Source organism: Rhinoderma darwinii, chromosome 4, assembly GCF_050947455.1.
Source record: "Rhinoderma darwinii isolate aRhiDar2 chromosome 4, aRhiDar2.hap1, whole genome shotgun sequence".
Taxonomy (NCBI): domain Eukaryota; kingdom Metazoa; phylum Chordata; class Amphibia; order Anura; family Rhinodermatidae; genus Rhinoderma; species Rhinoderma darwinii.
This window is the reverse complement of record NC_134690.1, coordinates 158,462,767-158,483,508: the sequence shown is the minus strand read 5'-3', so window position 1 is coordinate 158,483,508 and position 20,742 is coordinate 158,462,767. Positions and strand designations below refer to the sequence as shown.

Genomic DNA, 20,742 nt, shown 5'->3' with positions numbered 1-20,742 from the left:
CATTAAAGGAACACTCTGGGCAAAACAAATTCACTGTCTAGGGCAGGACATGAATGAGGTAGAATGACATAGGGCAGTAAGTCCCAATTTGAGGCTGTTCAGCTGTAACAAAACTATAATTTCCAGTGTGCTCTTGACATCCGAAAGACTGTGAGGGCACACAGGGTGTTGTAGTTTTGCAACAGCTGGAGATTTGCAGGTTGGGAACCACTTACATACAGAGAAAAGTCTTGTGTCATGCACCGCCCCCATAGGCCTGCACTGGACATAACAAAGCATCAGTTTTGCCTGAAGTGTTCCTTTAAGCAGAACACAGTCATCTGATTTTATTTTGGGTGATCCACAGGTCTTTAAATTTTCCTTGCAGAGTCAAACAATAACTTTTTGTGCAAGCTTTCCACTCTTTTGTGATCTACAGCACATACCTGTCCACTTATCATAAACACTCTAATATTACATAATAATAAGCATTACATATAATATGACATTTCTGTTACACTTTTTCCATTATAATATCTGTAAGTAAAGTCTGTATACAACTAGGTACGAAGTAAACGAGATAAAATGGTGTCTCAGAGGAAGTACTTGGTTCTCAGTCATCCAAATACTTATTGTAATCCAGACTTTCATAAAAATCATGCTCAGACTCCATCCTCTGGACTTAAGGAGAACTACAAGATGCTAGCTCTTCCCCAGAAAACTTTGTCTGTACTTTCTTTGCACTTCTAGGGAAAAGCCTCTTACTTTATAACCTATTTCTCAATGTTACATAGGACGCAATTTATAGAAATCAGTCCCTAGAAATCAGTCCCTGTCACCATGCCCCTGTAGCTGCAGAACCGATTTTTCTGAGAATCTCTTTCAGATGAACATAGGGAAGCCTAATTTCAAAGTACTTATGCAGTAATGTTCTATACTATAAGGTATAGTATTACAGTAACTAGAATTTATAGGACCCCATAGAAAAATTAGAAGGGCTCCCACTACCTAGTGACAGCAGCATAAATAGTACGTACGTATATGTGAATGTCTTGCACCCTTGGACATAAATTCTACACAGTTCTGGTGGCTAGTCTTCTTCAGTTTCTAGAGTGTCTTTTGCTATGTATCTGCATTGACAGTTGCATTCCAACAAAATCCATCATTCAACCTGCAAAACTGCTTCAGTTTCTTGAAGAAGAAGAAGAAGAAGATTTGCATTATGTAAAATTACATTAGATCAGGTCCAAGAGTAAAATTACCATCTTTCAACCCTATTGTCCAAAGTGTCTCTTTTAAATCTGATCAATTCCGGTTGATTTTATTTCTTGTCTATTTGTACTAATATACTATAAAAACAATAACTTTTAGTTGCTTCAGAGTCCACTTCCATGTGACTTCTTCAGTATTAATCTGTATTAGCAGAGGTCAGCGGTAGAAAAGTGTGGTTTTTTTTTTTGTCATTTGGAAATGGTCAGTGATTGACTGCTCCTGCCAAACAGACTACCAGTTTTGTAAAGGACCCACCTTTGCTGCTGGGAGTCCAAGAGGTCTCTTCTTTTTAGGGAGGCTCTCACACAACCTAGGGGAGTAGGCAAATATACAGTAACCAGATGTTCCTAATGCTGCAAGATATGTACGTAAATACAGTAAGTATAATTATTTAGTAACCTCTCAAACCTGATAACATAAGATGAAGATATTTGCTTGACAGACATAGTATCCCATCAACAGTGACAGCTTTAGTATTCCCATAATAGTTACAGCCACTGGTTCCCTAGTGTCACGATGCGGGGTGTGGACCCACTGGGCCATACCGAGTAGCGGAATAGCAGCTGGCCAAACAGGTAAGTACAGAGTTCAATTAGTTCAGCGAGGGTACCTGAGGAAATCGTAGGCAGTAGCGAGGCAGGCACGTCCAGGACCAGGCGGCGGGAAGTCGTCAGGTGAGGCGTAGCAGATCAAGCGTAGGCTGTAGCACAGCACGGCAATAGCACTAGGTGGCACGGAAACAGGATACGGGATACAGGAGCAAGGTACACTGGGAAACTGGAAGACACTGGGAGAGCATAAGCACGACAAACGAAGGGTAACGAACAACACTCTGCAAAGAGCAAGAGGACAGAGCCCTTTCTATAGCCCAGGGTATCCTGGGCTAGATTGCAGACTTCCTGCAAAAATGCGCGCACTGGCCCTTTAAGGCCATGCACGCACGGGCATGCCCGCCCGCCGGAGACACTCGAGGTCCAGAAGTGATTGCCGGAGCCTCACAGGAGGACGACACTGCAGCGAGGTAAGATGTCCATGGCCACGGCCGTCGAGGTTAACGACCGAACTACGGACTGTGGCCATAGATGTTACAGTATCCCCCCTCTTACGCCCCCTCGTCTTGGGACCAGAGTGGGAGAGAAACTTCCTCACAATGTTCTCCTCTGGCTCCCAAGACCTCTCCTCTGGACCGAACCCCCTCCAATCCACTAAATAAAATGTCCTTCCTCCAACCTTCTTGGTAGCCAGAATCTCCTTCACTTCGAAAGTCGCCGATGAGCCACCAGGAGCCACTGTGGAGCTATGAGTCCTGGAGTAGTGGTTCAGGACCACAGGTTTCAGCAAGGAGACGTGAAAGGAGTCCTGAGGGTAGGGGGGAGCCGCAGCTTGTAGGATACCGGGTTGATCTGTAGCAGGATTTCGAAGGGTCCGAGGAACCTAGGAGCAAATTTCCACGACGGCACCTTCAGCCGGATATTCCTAGAAGACAACCAGACTTTTGTCCCTGGAAGGAACTGCGGAGGCGCCCATCTTCTTGTATCTGCCTTTCTCTTCATGCGGTCCACCACCAACAGGATAGAAGATCATGCGGTCCACCACCCTTGACGTTGGGTTGCGAGCTTTGCGTATTTTGGCCAAAATAACAACTAATACCCCATGTTTCATGGATATTTCTTACTACGTATACTACACTTTTTTTCAGGACGCAGCCGGGTCTTATATGCTGGGAGGGCATGATGTGCTGGCGTTTGGTTTGGAATGCAGAGCAGCCCGCTTTAGCTAACACTAGCGGCGTTACAAATAGGCTGTTATTCGGCAAGATACGCCATGCCTGACGACCAGCACATTATCCCTCCACGTATTACACATAGTACTGACACCCCATGTACTATTCACAGCACTGACCCCTATTCATCACATTTATTTATTTATTTATTTTTATTACATTATTACAGTTCTGACACTTTCATACATACATATTTATTTTTTACCATCGATTCACACCCTAGCACTACACTGACACATTTATCGCACACCTTTGAGCACTTAGTTCGCCACTCCCCTCAAGACTAGTGGGAGGGGCTATCACTATTTAATGCACACTCCTTCTGCAGCATTCTTTGACCCGTCTGCGTCCTGATGGGAACGGGTTTTCACCCACCCACCCACCTACCTAGTAAGTATGGCCTTTTTTGTGGTTTTGATGATATCTCCCATTTTTTCTGTTTGTGCACCAACTGAAGAAGCGTCCACCTCTAACGAAAACTGTAGGGATACATCAGGATGGTGCAGAATGGAGGCAGACGTGAAGGCTTTCTTTAAGGATTCAAATGCGGCTTCAGCCTCCGAAGTCCACATCTTGGCATTCATACCCTTCTTAGTGAGGGTGGAGATAGGAGCAGTCAAAGATAAGAAGTTTGTGATGAACAGTCGGTAGAAGTTGGAGAAGCCCAGGAAGCATTGTATGGCCATTAAGCCTAGGGGGCGTGGCCACTCCAGGACAGCCTCTACCTTCTGGGGGTCCATCTTGAGGCCCTGATCGGAGATAATATAGCCCAGGAAGGATAGAGACTTCTTCTCAAAAACACACTTCTCCAGCTTGGCATTAAGGTGATTCTCTCTTAGACGGAGCAACACCTGGCGGACAAGGCTCTGATGAGTTACTGGATCTGGGGAAAAAATCAAAATGTCATCGAGATACACCACAACACAAACATAAAGGAGATCACGAAAAATGTCATTGACAAATTCTTGAAATACTGCGGGGGCGTTACACAGGCCGAAGGGCATAACTAAGTATTCGTAGTGCCCATCACGAGTATTAAAGGCAGTCTTCCATTCGTCACCTCGACGAATCCGAATCAGATTGTAGGCCCCCCGCAGGTCTAGTTTAGAAAAAAAAATTGCCCCCCCCCCCGTATGCGATCATACAGTTCAGAAATCAAAGGCAGGGGATACCTGTTCTTCACCGTGATCTGGTTTAGGCCTCGGTAGTCAATGCAAGGACGTAACGATCCATCTTTCTTTTTAACAAAGAAGAACCCCGCTCCGGCCGGGGATGAGGATTTACGAATGAAACCCCTCTCCAGGTTCTCCTTAATGTAGGCCGACATGGACTGGGTCTCTGGCAGGGAGAGAGTGTACACTCTACCACGAGGAGGAGATGATTCCGGAAACAGGTCGATCGGACAGTCATATGCACGGTGTGGCGGCAAGGTCTCAGCCTCCTTTTTATTAAAGACATCGCAGAACATGGAGAAACAAGAAGGCAACTGTGTCAAAGACTGAAGAGGAGCAGGCTGTGGCGACTGGATATGGCCCAGACAGCGGTCAAGACACTTCGGACCCCACTGGAGGACTTCTCCACAGTTCCAATCCAGGACGGGGGCATGCAGACGAAGCCAAGGCAAACCCAGCAGTATGGGGTTGACGGCCTTGGACAGGACAAACAGGGAGATGAGTTCAGCATGAAGGGCTCCCACTTGGAGTCTCAAAGGCTTGGTCACGGACACAACTGGGTCCGGCAATGGCAGTCCATCCACTGAGGCAACGATCAGCGGCCTTTCAAGCGGGATAATAGGCAACTGTAGGAGATCCACAAGGTCCTGGCAGACGAAGTTGGCTGCAGAGCCGGAGTCCAGATATGCGGAGACCTGATGGGACCTCTCGCCAGCAATGATGGCTACGGGAATGAATAGTTTGGAAGAGAGTTCTTGATTCAATGTGTTGTCTCTCCAACCAAACCTAGGCGCTGGGGTTTTTTGGCTTGTGAGGGCACAGACGCACTACATGGCCAGCGAGGCCGCAATATAAGCAAAGTCCAGAGGTGCGCCTGCGCTGTTTTTCCTGGACCGGTCTACTTGCATCGGGACCTCGGGCAAAGCAATAGAAGCACGCAAGAGGGGTTGCTGAAAGTTGGGCGCCAGTCTAGGGCACCGACGCTCCTGACGAACCTCGTGAGGTGTCCTCTTGGTGTAGGTTGAAGATGGCAGTGGCTGCAGATGAGATTCGCCCAGGCTCCTCAAAAACAGTTCGGAATATTTGCACGAACTCTTGGAAATCTCGGGTCCCTGACGTCCCAGATAGGATTGGCCCATGCCAAGGCCTTGCCAGTCAGGAGGGATATGATGAATGCGATCTTGGCTCCATCTGATGGAAATGCTCGAGAGTGCAGGGTAAAATGAATGTGGCATTGGTTCAGAAACCCCCGACAAGCACTGGCGTCTCCATGGAACTGAGAGGGCAATGGCAGCGAGAACCGAGGATCCCGACAGAAACTGTCAGGAGGAGTAACAGGAGGATCGGCTTGAAGGACTTGCATAGAGGCAGGAAGAGAAGCAACTAGCGTCCCTAGCTGCTGCGCCATAGAGTCCACTGCCACAAGGAGTTGATCCTGCCTAGCTCGGCGATCCAGCAGGTCTGCCTGCATGGCTTGGGAGGGTGCCAAGCCCTTGAATTGACCAGCGGAGTCCATGGCCAGAGGGTACTGTCACGATGCGGAGTGTGGACCCACTGGGCCGTACCACGTAGCGGAATGGCAGCTGGCCAAACAGGTAAGTACAGAGTTCAATTAGTTCAGCGAGGGTACCTGAGGCAATCGTAGGCAGTAGCGAGGCAGGCACGTCCAGGACCAGGCGGCGGGAAGTCGTCAGGTGAGGCGTAGCAGATCAAGCGTAGGCTGTAGCACAGCACGGCAATAGCACTAGGTAGCACGGAAACAGGATACGTGATACAGGTGCAAGGTACACTGGGAAACTGGAAGAAACTGGGAGACCATAAGCACGACAAACGAAGGGTAACGACCAACGCTCTGGCAAAGAGCAAGAGGACAGAGCCCTTTTTATAGCCCAGGGCACCCTGGGCTAGATTGCAGACTTCCTGCAAAAATGCGCGCACTGGCCCTTTAAGGCCGTGCACGCACGGTCGCGCACTCCCGCCGGAGACACTCGAGGTCCGGAAGTGAGTGCCGGAGCCTCACAGGAGGGCAATGCTGCATCGAGGTAAGATGTCCATGGCCACGGCCGTCGAGGTTAACGACGGACCGTGGCCATAGACATTACACCTAGCCACAGACACATGGTCCCAAGTGCCATTCATCTAACAGGAAGGTATAATAGAGCAGTCTGATCAGTGGGCACTCATAGGTAACTGTCTTACCTCTGCCAGAGATCATAACTAGAGAAAGACTGCCTGACAGAAATTATCTGTAAAGAGTGCCTTTGCTGGGAAAGAAGGATGCTGTCCAAAATGGAGGACATTTCTGGTGTAAGATAGGTGTGTAATGGTGTGACAGTAGAGCCCACGCAGGAATACCATGAGAAAAGATGAAACAAAGCAAGAAGTTAGCTTAGCCACTTAAACTTTTGCTTTCAGCTTAATAATATGTACAATTCGTTTGTCGTTGCGAATGGTGCATTCGGCCATGAACATTATATTCATTGTGGGAAGTACAGCACGTAGTTATAATTATATGCAGGTGGAGCAGGCTGGCAAAATAGCTGGCTTGTTGTTCTGTGTAACCGGCAGAGTTAGACACTTCCTTTGACACAAGCAGTTGTCTGCTTAGGTCAAGTAGGCCGCTAGACCGTGGCTGAGTCTGTGTAATTCGGACCTATTTGTTGGTGGTGGTGGCTGACTGCTAAGAAGGCCCCTATAGATCTAATGTATGAGAACCCGATATTTCTAAATCATTTTCGTGTGGCTTGACATTACAGGCTCACTTTTCACTTTGATTATGCAAAACATTTCCTTTACGTTCCTCCTTTAACTGCCTAGCTAGCTCTCTTCACAGCGTGGGCTACCTCCCCAACCACCGCTTGCACTCCGGGACTTTGCTGCAACTACAGGCCCTAGCATAGATAAAGCTTAGCCCGATTCTCACTATTCTTTATATTATGCCTCAGTTCCAGCTCTCTTTTCAGACAGTGCTCCTCTAGTCCAATTCACAGCAGCAACAGAAATGGCAAAATGCTCACGTCCTCAAAGCCACCATACTCTCCATTCTTTTCTTCACAGGACGCAGTTAATTTCACTCTTAACTCTATTCCAACGCTGAACCTGCTCGCAGGCATGATGACGCATCCACGTACATGCGCTATCACCCTGTTACAGAGCTTGGAAAGCGCAGTCTAGGATGGTGTTTGGGCTGTATATACCGGCACCAATATTTAAGTAACAAGGAGCCAGTATCTGCCTAATCTTAATTTATATCAACGCCACAGCAATCGTTGTACACGCCATCTTCGTTATGAGACAGGTAACCTTCTTCTCCATGTAGCTCGTCTTTTCCCAGATCTTGGATTCACTGGCCAACAGCTCTAATACAGCTACAGCTCAAATATTCAATATAGCCAAACGGTAGCATTAACCCTTTCAGGACCAAGCTCATTTTGGCCTTCAGGACCAGCCCTATTTTTTCACATCTGACATGTGTCACTTTATGTGGTAATAACTCTGAAATGCTTATACCTATCCAAGCGATTCTGAGATTGTTTTCTCGTGACATATTGTACTTTATGATAGAGGAAAAAAATTGGTTGATAAATTTAGTATTTATTTGTGAAAAACGCCAAAATTTGTAGAAAATTTGCAAAAATTATGATTTTTCGAAATGTAAATGTATCTGCTTGTAAAACAGATAGTAATACCACCCAAAATAGTTACTATTTAACATTTCCCATATGTCTACTTTATGTTCGCATTGTTTTTTGAACGTCCTTTTTTTTCTAGAACGTTACAAGGCTTAGGACTTTAGCAGCAATTTCTCACATTTTCAAGAAATTTTCAAAAGGCTTTTTTTTCAGGGACCAGTTCAATTCTGAAGTGGCTTTGAGGGGCCCATATATTTGAAAACCTTAAAAAACACTTTATTTTAAAAACTGCACCCCTTGAAGTATATAAAACAGCATTCAGAAAGTATTTTAACCTTTCAAGCGTTTCACAGGAATTAACCTAATTTAAAGGTGAAATGTACAAATTATATTTTTTTTGCTGAAATTCATTTGTAATACATTTTTTTCTGTAACACAGAAAGTTTTACCAGAGAAACACAACTCAATATTTATTGCCCAGAGTCTGCAGTTTTTAGAAATATCCCACATGTGGCCCTAGTGCGGTAAAGCACTGAAACACCGACCTCAAAAGCAAAAGAGCACCTTGAGGATTTTGGGGCCTACTTTTTATTAGCATATATTTTAGGTACCATGTCAGGTTTAAAGAGGTCTTGTGGTGCCAAAACAGTGGAAACCCCCCAAAAGTGACCCCATTTTGGAAACTACACCCCTCAAGGAATGCATCTAGGACTATAGTTAGCATTTTGACCAAACAGTTTTGTTGCTAAATTTATTTGAATTAGTCTGTAAAAATGAAAAAAAAAATTTTTTCTGAAAAAACATTGCATTTTCTAATTATTACAAGGAATAAAGGAGAAAAAGCACCCCAACATTTATAAAGCAATTTCCCCTGATTACGGCAATACCCCATATGTGGTAATAAACTTCTGTAAAGACCCATGGCAGGGCTCAGAAGAGAAGGAGCACCATTTGGATTTTGGAGCGCAGATTTTGCTGGAATTGTTTTCAGTGCCATGTCGCGTTTGCAACGGACTGGAGGGACCAAAACAGTTGAAACCCCCCAAAAGTGACCCCATTTTGTAAACTACACCCCTCACGGAATGTATTTAGGGCTATAGTTAGCATTTTGACCCCACAGTTTTTTTGCTAAATTTATTTGAATTAGTCTGTAAAAATAAAAGTACATTTTTTCCTGAAAAAAAATTGAATTTTTACAAGGAGTAAAGGAGAAAAAGCATCCCAACATTTAGAAAGCAATTTCCCCTGATTACGGCAATATGCCATATGTGGTAAAAAAATTCCTGTATAGACCCACGGCAGGGCTCAGAAGGGAAGGAGCACCATTTGTATTTTGGAGCACAGATTTTGCTGGAATGGTTTTCAGTGCTATGTTGTGTTTGCAACGGACTGGAGTGACCAAAACAGTGGAAACCCCCCAAAAGTTACCCCATTTTGGAAACTACACCCCTCAAGGAATTTATTGAGGGGTATAGTGAGCGTTTTGACCCCACATATTTTTGTTGAATTTAGTGTAATTAGGTAATGGAAATGAAAATCTATGTTTTTTTTCAAGTAAAATTAAGTTTTACCTTAGATTATTCTATATTCACAATAGATAAAGGAGAAAAAGCACCCAAACATTTGTAAAGCAAACTCTCCAGAGCACGGAATACCCCATATGTGGTCAGAAACTGCTGTTTGAACCCACAGCAGGGCTTAGAAGGGAAGGAGCACCATTTGGCTTTTGGAGCTCAAATTTAGCTGGAATTTTTGCCGAGGCCATGTCACATTTGCAAAGCCATTGAGGGGCCAAAACAGTGGAAACCCCTAAAAAATGACCCCATTTGGGAACTACACCCCTCAAGAAATTTATCTAGGGGTATAGTGAGCATTTTGACCCTATAATTTTTTTGCATAAATTATTGGAATTAGGCAGTGAAAATGAAAATCTACATTTTTTTCGCTAAAATATAGGTTTTGAAAATTTTTTTTAATTTCCATAGGGACTAAAGGAGAAAAAGCACCCCCAGCATTTGTAAAGAAATATCTTCAGAGTATAGTTAAACCCCATAAGCAGTCATTTACTGCTGTTTGGACACGGCAGGGCCCAAAAGGGAAGGAGCGTCATTTGGCTTTTGAAGCTCCAATTTATCTGGAATGGTGTGCGCAGGCCATGTAGCATTTGCAATGTCCCTTAGCCCCAGTGGAAACTCTTCGAAAGCAACCATATTTTGGAAACTTTACCCTCAAGGAACGTGTAGTTACCTTATATGCTTGGACATTTTTCAGGGCCTCGAGTGGACTGTGTGCATTTTGGCTTTCAGCTTGCATTTTAACAATATATTACTTTGCTTTTTTGAAATAAAGAAACTTTCTAATATACTTAATTTTTAAAACCTGCATGGATTGCAGGTTTTCTTTCCCCATTGCATAGACCCGGCCGTTCTCTCTGTTTGTCGATAACACGTATAAAAGGGCTGATTGTATAGCTCAATTCATCAGCTAAACCTCAAGGGGGAAGGGGCTGGATAGCTGATGAATTGAGCCAGGCAGCCAGCCCCTTCATCCGCATTATCAACACACAGAGAGGAGGGGGATGCTCTTTCTCCCAGAGATTGTGTTGACGCGTCACAGCAAGAATCGCAGCTCCACACTTCTGGGTCCACACAATGGAGACTAAAACCTGCAATCCATGCAGGTTTTAAAAATACAGTATATAAGAATGTTTCTTTATTTCACAAAAGCAAAATGCTAAATAGTTTTTCTTTTCATTGGACAACCCCTTTAGGTACATTTTTATTTTGGGGTATACTTTGGCCATGGTTCATTTATGAAGATGGGTTTTTGACAAGAATGGCAAGAACAAAAATATCCAAGAAAATTTTGGCACAGTGTAGATAAACTAAATTATATTCTTGAATGTCTTAAATGGGACAAATTAATAAAGAGTTTAAAAACGTGGCTCTGTGTGGAAAATTTTAAAGCAGTCAATGAGACACAAGGCTGGGAGTGATGGGCAATCTGGGCAATAATAACGGGTATCACACCTCATTCCTTTCTTGGTACATACACAACATCTTCTTTGGGGGTATTTTCTTAATTCAGTTGAGGGAATTACAGCAATAAAATGTTGCTCAGTGAGTCTTTTGACAGATTCAGATTCTAATGGATGAGAGGGGCCAACATTTGCTAAAACAAGATCTTCAATGACCATTTCCTGGTAATCAAGAAAAGTATTTGAATTTCCTGCCTTTTTGTATAACACAAACGAGTTGTATGTGGCAACCTGAAATAGGTAAATAACTAATTTTTTGGACCAGGTATATGATTTTCTTGATACCTGGTATGGCTGTAGAACCTGATCAGCAAGGTCTACTCCCCACATGTATTTGTTGTAATCAATGATTGACACAGGTTTTTGCTTTTGGGTAGTAGAACCTCGTTCTACTACATCCATTGTTGCATCAGTGTGGATCGAGCTGAGGATAAAAATATCCTTTTTGTCTTTGTATTATAGGGCAAGCAGCTCTCCGCTGCGAACACCGCCTGACTGCCTCTTTTTGTACTTTTCATTCACCAATAATTGTGGAAACCCCTGGCGGTTTTTACAAATGGTCCCACAAGCCCCTGTGTTATGTTCGACCAAACTTTTAAAAAGGGGTATGCTTGTGTAGTAGTTGTCCACATACAGGTTATGGCCCTTTTCTAGAAATGGGGTAATAAGCTCCCAAACAATTTTTCCACTTGTCCCTAGATAGGGGGGGGGGCAACCTGGTGGGTTTAGTTGGCTATCTTTTCCCTCATAAATGCGAAAACTTGATGTGTACCCTGATGCACTCTCGCACATTTTATAAAGCTTTATTCCAAACCTTGCTCTTTTAGAAGGAATAAATTGTTTGAAGTGCAGTCTCCCTTTGAATTTTACTAGGGACTCATCAATGGAAATGTTTTGCGTGGGGGTGTAAAGTAATAAAATGTGTCTGACAACGCTTTGATGATGGGCCTGATTTTGTAGAGTCGGTCACAATCTGGGGCACTTCTAGGGAGGCACCGACGGTTATCGTTGAAATGCCAAAATCTCATGAGCATTTCATAACGGGCCCTGGGAAGAATGGCAGAAAAGGCAGGGGTGGTTAGAACGGGACGGGTGGACCAGTATGATCGAATGCTCAGTTTTTTAACAAGCCCCATGGCAAATGTGAGGCCTATAAATTTCTTCATTTCATCAATATCTGTTGGCCTCCATGAATTTTGCCTGGCATTATAGGAACGGGGATTCTGAGAGATGAATTGGGAAGCATATAAATTAGTTTGGAAAACAATATGTTCCAGCAAATCATTTGTTAGAAATAAGTAAAAAAAATTAATTGGTCCAAAACCTTCCACCTCCACATTTGTACCTGGGGTGGCATTAAAGTCAGGGATGAATGGCATACCAGAATTTGAAGCCTCCCATCTCATAAATGCTACATCTAGAGGCAAACTCTCTTGTAGGTTGGCATGCGCCTCTTCACTAAAACGAGGCATGTCGTTTGTACTGGGCATCTTGCCCTGATTTGGAGATATTTCTCCAACAGCCCTCTCTACCTGTCCTGTACTGGTCCTTGTAATTTTTGAGGATGAACCAGAATGACCGCTAGACTCAGAGCTGTCACTTTCGCTAAGAGCAAAACCCTCAAAATAGTCATCGCCATCTGACAAGACACTATCTTCACTGTCAGAACATAAAAGGGCATACGCTTCCTCTGCAGAATAAAATTGACGGGCCATTTTATTACGTTTATATTTTTATACGTAAAGGTATATAAACGTAAATGGTATGAAATTAGTTAATTTAATTAGAACAAATTAATTGCCACAACAAATTAATTGACTGGCACAGTACTTCCTATCAAATTGATTACTAATATAACTTATACTACCCTAACCGTCACCCTAAATTATTACTAACTATACTCTAATAATTATTATTACTAACTACCCTAATACTAAAACCTAGCACTATACCCTAACCCTATATCCTACCTAACAAGGCAGATTAATGGGATTGGGGGAATTTGTTATATGGTGGGTTTTTTTACTGTCTTGCTCTCTGACAGAGAAGCAGGGGAGAGACAGCGTTTATATATACTTGGTCCAAGGGGAAAGTTTGTTGCTACAACAAACTTTCCCTGTGATGGCCATGATTTGTTACCATGACCAGGACCTGAACCAATCAGGTCCCGATCATGTCTCCAGGACCAGAGGCACTGTCTCTCCTCTGTTTGCTCTCTGATAGAACATCAGAGGGGAGACAGTGTAGGTTACGGCGGAAAGTTTGTTGCTACAACAAACTTTTCCTGCGATGGCCATGATTGATTATCATGACCATCACATGTTCAGGACCTGAATAAATCAGGTCCCGATCATGTCTCCAGGACCAGAGGCATTGTCTCTCCTCTGTTTGCTCTCTGATAGAACATCAGAGGGGAGACAGTGTAGGTTACGGCGGAAAGTTTGTTGCTACAACAAACTTTTCCTGCGATGGCCATGATTGATTATCATGACCATCACATGTTCAGGACCTGAATAAATCAGGTCCCGATCATGTCTCTTGGACCAGAGGCATTGTCTCTCCTCTGTTTGCTCTCTGATAGAACATCAGAGGGGAGACAGTGTAGGTTACGGCGGAAAGTTTGTTGCTACAACAAACTTTTCCTGCGATGGCCATTATTGATTATCATGACCATCACATGTTCTGGACCTGAATAAATCAGGTCCCGATCATGTCTCTGGGACCAGAGGCAGGTGACAGAATCGCGATCCGGGTTTCAGCGCTACTCTGAGACACCTGGATCCCGCTTTTAACACCCACCGTGAATTCACGTTGGCGCTGCACAGAGCCCAGTAAGTGCCGACGTGAATTTACCGTGGGCGGTCGGGAAGCGGTTAAAAGAAACAGTATCAAATAAATACAATAGAACAAAACAATGGCTCCCATTCTCATGTGAATGCAATTTCCACATCTTACACTGGCATGAATATATCTTTCTACCACCAGATATGTTGTACCGGATTTCAGGCATTGTAAAAAAAAAGAATGAACTGAAATGGAGAAAATGCTTTAACCCGTTAGTGACCGGCCCATAGTCTTTTTACGTCAGTCACTAACGGGCCTTATTCCGATGCCATAGACTTTTTACGTCGCGGCATCGGAATAAGTAAACAGAGCAGGGAGCTGTCAAATCTCCCTCCTCTCAGCTGCCAGAGGCAGCTGAGGGCTGGGAGTGTCCCTGCTCTGCCAGGTGAGATCGATATCAGTATCGATCTCACCCGTTTAACCCCTCAGATGCGGTGCTCAATAGCGAGAACCGCATCTGAGTGGTTTTGGAGAGAGGGAGGGAGCTCCCTCTCATCCCACCGACACCCGGCGATAAGATCGCAGAGTGTCTGTGTCTCCCATGGCAGCCAGGGGCCTAATAAAGGCCCCCAGGTCTGCCAGTAATGAATGCCTGCTAGATCATGCCGCAGGCATGACCTACAGATGCCTGTCCGTTTTAAACGGACAGGCATAATACACTGCAATACAAAAGTATTGCAGTGTATTATAATAGCGATCGGAGGATCGCATAGTGAAGTCCCCTAGTGGGACTAGTAAAAAAGTTTAATAAAGTTAATTAAAAAAAAATGTGAAAAAAATAATGAAAAACCCACTTTTTCCCCTTACAAACTGCTTTACTATTAAAAAACCAAAATACAGTTAAAAAGTTACACATATTTGGTATCACCGCGTCTGTAACGACCCCGACTATAAATCTATTACATTACTTAACCCGCACGGTGAACGTCGTAAAAAATTAAATAAAAAACTACGGAAAAATTGCTGTTTTCTGTGAATCCTGACTTTTTTTTTTTTTAAATCAAACCAGTTTTTATTGATAGTACAACATACATTATAAATCTCATGTATATCTAGTCAATTCCAACAATCAATACATTTTCAGTTTTGTACAGAATATTCAGTTACATTTAACATAACTCCCCCTTCCCTGCAACCGAACTCCCCCCCCCCCCCGGAGTATCTCCTTCTTTCCCTGGCTCGTACATTTTCTCTCCCACATCATACTAATATATTCATAAGCGATCTCCTGATCATGTCCCCTCAATCTGCCTCCTACCTCCCTGCCGTACCATAGTTATGTATCCACTTTCCCCATTGTTTATCATATTTGTGCATTGCCCCACGTTTCAGACATATCCGATGTTCTAACGACACCGTGTGATTAACATATCCTACCAGTTCAGACACCTCCGGGGGATCCGCGTTCAGCCAATATTTTGCTATCAGCTTCCTAGCATGGTATAAAACTTTTTTAATAGCCAGTAATTCCGCCCCATTTCCTCCCTCCTCCCCCATACAACCCAACATAAAGATCTTAGGTTCCAACGGGAAATCCCTCCCATATACTCTCGCTACCATGCCTCCAACCTCCTTCCAGTAGTCATTCAGCATCGGACAGTCCCTATTCTTCCAACCTTTAAAGTGTTGCACTTGGGCTGCTAGATAATATATCCACGCATTTGGAATAGCCAATCCTCCCTGGTCTGTTGGTAATTGTAGTTTTTCCAATTTAATCCTGGGGATCCCCCTTTTCCACACCAAGTCCCTAAACAGATTATGTATTCTCCTGAACCAGTACTTAGGCAACCACACTGGGGCATTATGCACAACATAAAGAACCTGAGGCATCAGAATCATTTTAATCAGGTTTGCTCTTCCTAGCGCTGAAAGTGGTAGTCCTAGCCATATTCTAGTCTTTTCTTTTAGTTTGTCCAGTAATGGTTTTACATTCAGTGCGACAAAATCCTGCACCCTCGCCGAGACCTTAATCCCCAGATATTTAAATTCCTTAACACAAGGTATATCAATTCCCCCCCCCCCCCTGCAGTGGCCCCTCTAATGACTTGAGTGGCAATAATGCCGACTTGCTCCAATTAATTTGCAACCCTGAAAATTTACCAAACCGTTCCAATTCGGTCATTATCATAGGCAGTGATCGATCTATCTCTCCCAGGAATAGCAAAATATCATCCGCATATAGTGCAATGCGTTCCTCCAGGTCCCCACATCGAAACCCTTCTATACCCGGATGTTGCCTTACTATGTTTGCCAGAGGTTCGATCGCTATAGCGAATAGTAACGGGGAAGGTGGACATCCCTGACGCGTCCCCTCCCTAATCTAAAAGAGTCTGACATCCTTCCATTGGCTCTGATTCTAGCCACCGGTTCCTTATACAACAATTTTACCCATGTTATAAAATTTCTCCCAAAACCAAACCGCTCCAAAACGGCCCACAGATACCCCCATTCCACGCTGTCAAATGCCTTGGCAGCGTCTAAGGACAGCACCGCTCTACACTGTGTATCTGCAGCATCTGTCTGCAAATTCAAGAATAATCTCCGTATATTAATCGCTGTAGATCTTGATGGCATGAATCCCGACTGATCCGGGCCCACTACTTTAGTTACCACTCTTGTCACCTTGTTAGCCAGAGCCTTTGCCAGAATTTTAACATCAGCGGGCAGCAGGGATATTGGTCTATAGGAATCTGGCTTTGTTCGATCTTTCCCCTCCTTGGGAATGACCACTATTGCTGCTTCGTACATAGTCTGCGGTAATCGCCCCCTGGTAAAACTATCTTGGAACACCTCCAACAACTCTGGCAGAAGCTCCCCCCCATATGTTTTGTACAGCTCAGTGGGTATTCCATCCATCCCTGGAGCCTTTTCATTTGCCATAGAACTCACCGCTTCCTGCAGTTCCTCCAAAGTAATTGGCTCCTCAAGCCACTCTCTCTCCTCCTCCCCCAGAGTAACCCACGTCATTTCCGCCAAATAGTCTGTCAGAAGATCTTCTGGATAATCTACCCTCGTGCGATACAGCTCAGTATAAAAGGACTTCAACACTTCCAGTATATCCCCTGTTTCTCCCACCAGTGTCCCGTCTTTATCCTGCAATTGGTGGATGAACGCACCCTCCCGCTGAGGCCTAGCCATATTTGCTAACAATCTACCCGTCATTTCTCCCTCCTCATAGTATTTTTGTTGCAAAAACAACCTTTTATTAGCTGCTTGTTCCAGCTGATGTTCCTTTAGTAGTTTTTGGGCGACCTTCCACTGGGCCAAAGTTTCTACTGTACTATTAGCAATATGATTCTCCTCAGTTAACGTCACCCTTTCCCTCAGATGTTCTCCCACCTGTCTTGATTTATTCTTTATGATCGTGATCTCCCGAATATACACCCCCCTTATATTTGCTTTCATAGCGTCCCATAGGATATCTATAGGAAGCGTACCTTTATTAAACTCAAAGTACTCCTGCAGGCTCGTATTTATTATCTCCTCCCCCACTAGGTGTATCCAGAACGGATTTAGCCTCCAGTGCAGTCTTAGCCCCCCCATCTGTGGGCTGGTTCGAACCTTCAGTATCATCGGGGAGTGGTCAGACAATGACCTTGGTAGATATTCCACCCCTTCCACCCCCAAAATCCCTAACCCGTTACTAAACATCAGATCTATTCTGGATAATGACCCATAGGTAGATGACACACAAGAATATTGCGTAGTAGAGGGCCATTTTGCCCGCCAAATATCTGTATATCCAACCTCCGTCATGTATTTCCCAAACCGCGTCAGAGCAGCCTCTCCTACCCCCCCCCTTTTGGAAATTTATCGCACCTTTTATCCATTACGTTGTTGAAATCTCCCATTAGTATAGTCGGAACCATAGGCCAACTAGCCAACCTCTCCAACACTTCTCTTATTGGAACCACAGAGTATGGGGGAGGTACATATAGTACCACAATTATACATTCCCAGTTAAACAGTTTACAATGTACCCCTACATATCTGCCCTCTCCATCTCTAAAGGAAGCCAAACAGAAAAAAGGTACATCCCTATGAACCAGGAGACTAACCCCCCTCGAGTATGTGGAGTGAAAGGAGTGGAAGCTGTGCCTAATCCAAGCCCTATGTGCCTGTTGCACAGTATCAGCGGTAAGATGCGTTTCCTGTAGTCCCATCACTCCAGCAGACTGTCCTTTCAGGAAATCGAATATAGCTCGCCGTTTTGTTGCCTCCCCCATACCTCTCACATTCCATGACAAAAGATTTACCCTACCCCCCATCTAGCCATTTCTTTTAACTGACAGTGGCAATTACCGTTGAATCCAGTGTTAATCAGAGCATACTGCATTTCAAACTCCCTTTCCCTCCAAAACATTTTCCCCCCTCCACCCACTTCCCTAACCCACCCAACTTTACATAAACTTACCCTCCAAAGAGGGCCCGGGCTGGCGAAGAAACCTCCACCAATGTGACTATTCAGCTTCCCATTCACATTGCAGAAATACATCTCTTCCCGCAATATAAACTTAAGAACCACAAACCTCCCGCCACCTTACCACAATAGACATATAGCATTTCTGTGACTCAAATACCTGATGCTTCAATTAAACTGACATCTCTGTCTCCTCCTCTCACCATTATAGACATATAAACTGCAGACCCACATTAGAACAACAAATAAATGCAGAAAACAGTGCCTTATTCCTCTGCGCAGCTCATCCTTCTCTTTTTTTCATAAAAATCAGAGTCCCCCTTTCAGCCCTCCACCTGATGATCACGCCGCATCTTCCCCTCGATCCTGACGAAGGCGATCTTCGTGACTATCCAGCCATCTCAGCGCATCTTTTGAGTTCTCAAAAAATTGTACGGATCCCAGCGCCGCAACCCGAAGCTTCGCCGGGTACAGCATTGAATATTGAACACGCAGATTCCTCAGTCGTCGTTTAATATCCATAAATTGCATCCTTCTTTTCTGAACCTGAATCCTGACTTTAAATTTTTTTTTATTAAAAAGTGATCAAAAAGTCGCATCTACTCCAAAATGGTACCAATAAAAACTACAAGTCTTCCCGCAAAAAAAAAAGCCCTCATACAACTGCATCGGCAAAAAACATAAAAACGTTACGGCTCTTCAAATATGGAGGCACAAAAACAAATAATTTTGAAAAAAAAGCGTTTTTACTGTGTAAAAGTAGTAAAACATACAAAAACTATACAAATTTGGTATCGTTGCAATCGTAACAACCCGCTGAATAAACTTATTGTGTTATTATTGTGTTTTTTTCTTTCCCCCCCCCCAAAAAAAGTTAATAAAAGTTAATCAATAAATAATATGTCCCACAAAATGGTGCTATTAAAAAATACAACTTGTCCCGCAAAAAACAAGACCTTATACAGCTATGTCGACGCAAAAAGAAAAACGTTATAGCTCTTGGAATGCGACGATTCAAAACGTAAAAAATAGCTTGGTCTTTAACCCCTTCCCGCTCCTGGACGTACTATTAGGTCATGGCAGCTGTATCGTTCGCGCTCCATGACCTAATAGTACGTCTCGGGAGTAACGGCCGTTTCGGCCGTCCTCCCGACACATACAGGAGCTGTGACAGCTGCTGTCTTGTTCAGCAGCTGTCACAGCTCCTACAGCGGGGACCGATCGCTGTGTCCCCGCTGATTAACCCCTTAAAAGCCGCGTTCTATAGAGATCGCGGATTTTTAGGGGTTAAGCTGCCATCGCCGGCCTGCTACGCGATAGCGGCCGGCGATGGTGACTATGGCAACCGGACACCAAACAATGGCGTCCGGCTATGCCATAGACGGAAGCCTAGTGGGTCCTGACAACGTCAGGACCCACTATGCTTGCTGTCAGTGAGTAGCTGACAGTTCTAATACACTGCACTAAGCATGTAGTGCAGTGTATTAGAATTGCGATCAGGGCCTCCTGCCCTCAAGTCCCCTAGTGGGACAAAGTAATACAGTAAAAAAAAAGTTAAAAAAAGATGTGTAAAAATAAGAAAATAAAAGTTTTAAAAGAATTAAAAGTAAAAATCCCCCTTTTTCCCTTATCAGACATTTATTATTAATAAAAATATATAAACAAACAAATAAACTATACATAATTGGTATCGCCGCGTTCGTAACGGCCTGATCTACAAAATTATTTAGTTATTTATCCCGCACGGTGAACGCCGTAAATGAAAATAATAATAAACCGAACCACAATCACAATTGTTTGGTCACTTCACCTCCCAAAAAATGGAATAAAAAGAGATCAAAAAGTCGCATGTACCGAAAAATGGTACTGATTGAAACTACAGTTCGTTACGCAAGAAATAAGTCCTCGCACGGCTTTATTGATTGAAAAATAAAAACGTTATGGCTCTTAGAATAAGGTAACACAAAAAGTGAATGATTGTTTACAAAACGTATTTTATTGTGCAAACGCCATAAGACATAAAGAAAAACTATAAACGTCTGGTATCGACATAATCGTATCGCCCCGCAGAATAAAGTGAATATGTCATTTATAGCGCACGGTGCACGCAGTAAAAAAAAAAGAATAATAAAACAATAGTAGAATTGCTGTTTATTAGTCACCAAGCCACCTAAAAATAGAATAAAAACTGATCAAAAAGCCGCATACACCCCAAGAAAACTACAATGGATTCCTCAAGGGGTCTAGTTTCCAAATTGGGGTAACTTTTGGGGGGTTCCCAATGTTTTGGCATCACAAGACCTCTTCAAACCGGACATGGTGCCTAATAAAAAAGAGGCCTCAAAATCCACTAGGTGCTCCTTTGCTTCGGAGGCCGGGGCTTCAGTCCATTACCGCACTAGGGCCACATGTGGGATATTTCTCAAAACTGCAGAATCTGGGCAATACGTATTAAGTTGCGTTTCTCTGATAAATACTTTTTGTGTTATAAAAAAAATGGTATAAAGAGGATTTTCTGACAAAAAAAAATGTAAATTTCACCTCTACTTTGCTCTAAATTTCTGTGAAACACCTAAAGGGTTCATAAACTTTCTAAATGCTGT

The 20,742-nt window shown here is 43.7% G+C and overlaps 1 protein-coding gene across 1 annotated transcript in view; it reads right to left on the bottom strand.

Moving 5' to 3' along the window:
• Window positions 1-20,742, bottom strand: part of UTS2B (urotensin 2B) — a 63,550-nt gene that overhangs the window by 18,867 nt on the left and 23,941 nt on the right. The window contains exon 2 of the mRNA XM_075861779.1: window positions 1,507-1,561. Coding sequence (XP_075717894.1) covers window positions 1,507-1,561 — 55 coding nt within the window. The remainder of the gene's footprint in view (window positions 1-1,506; window positions 1,562-20,742) is intronic.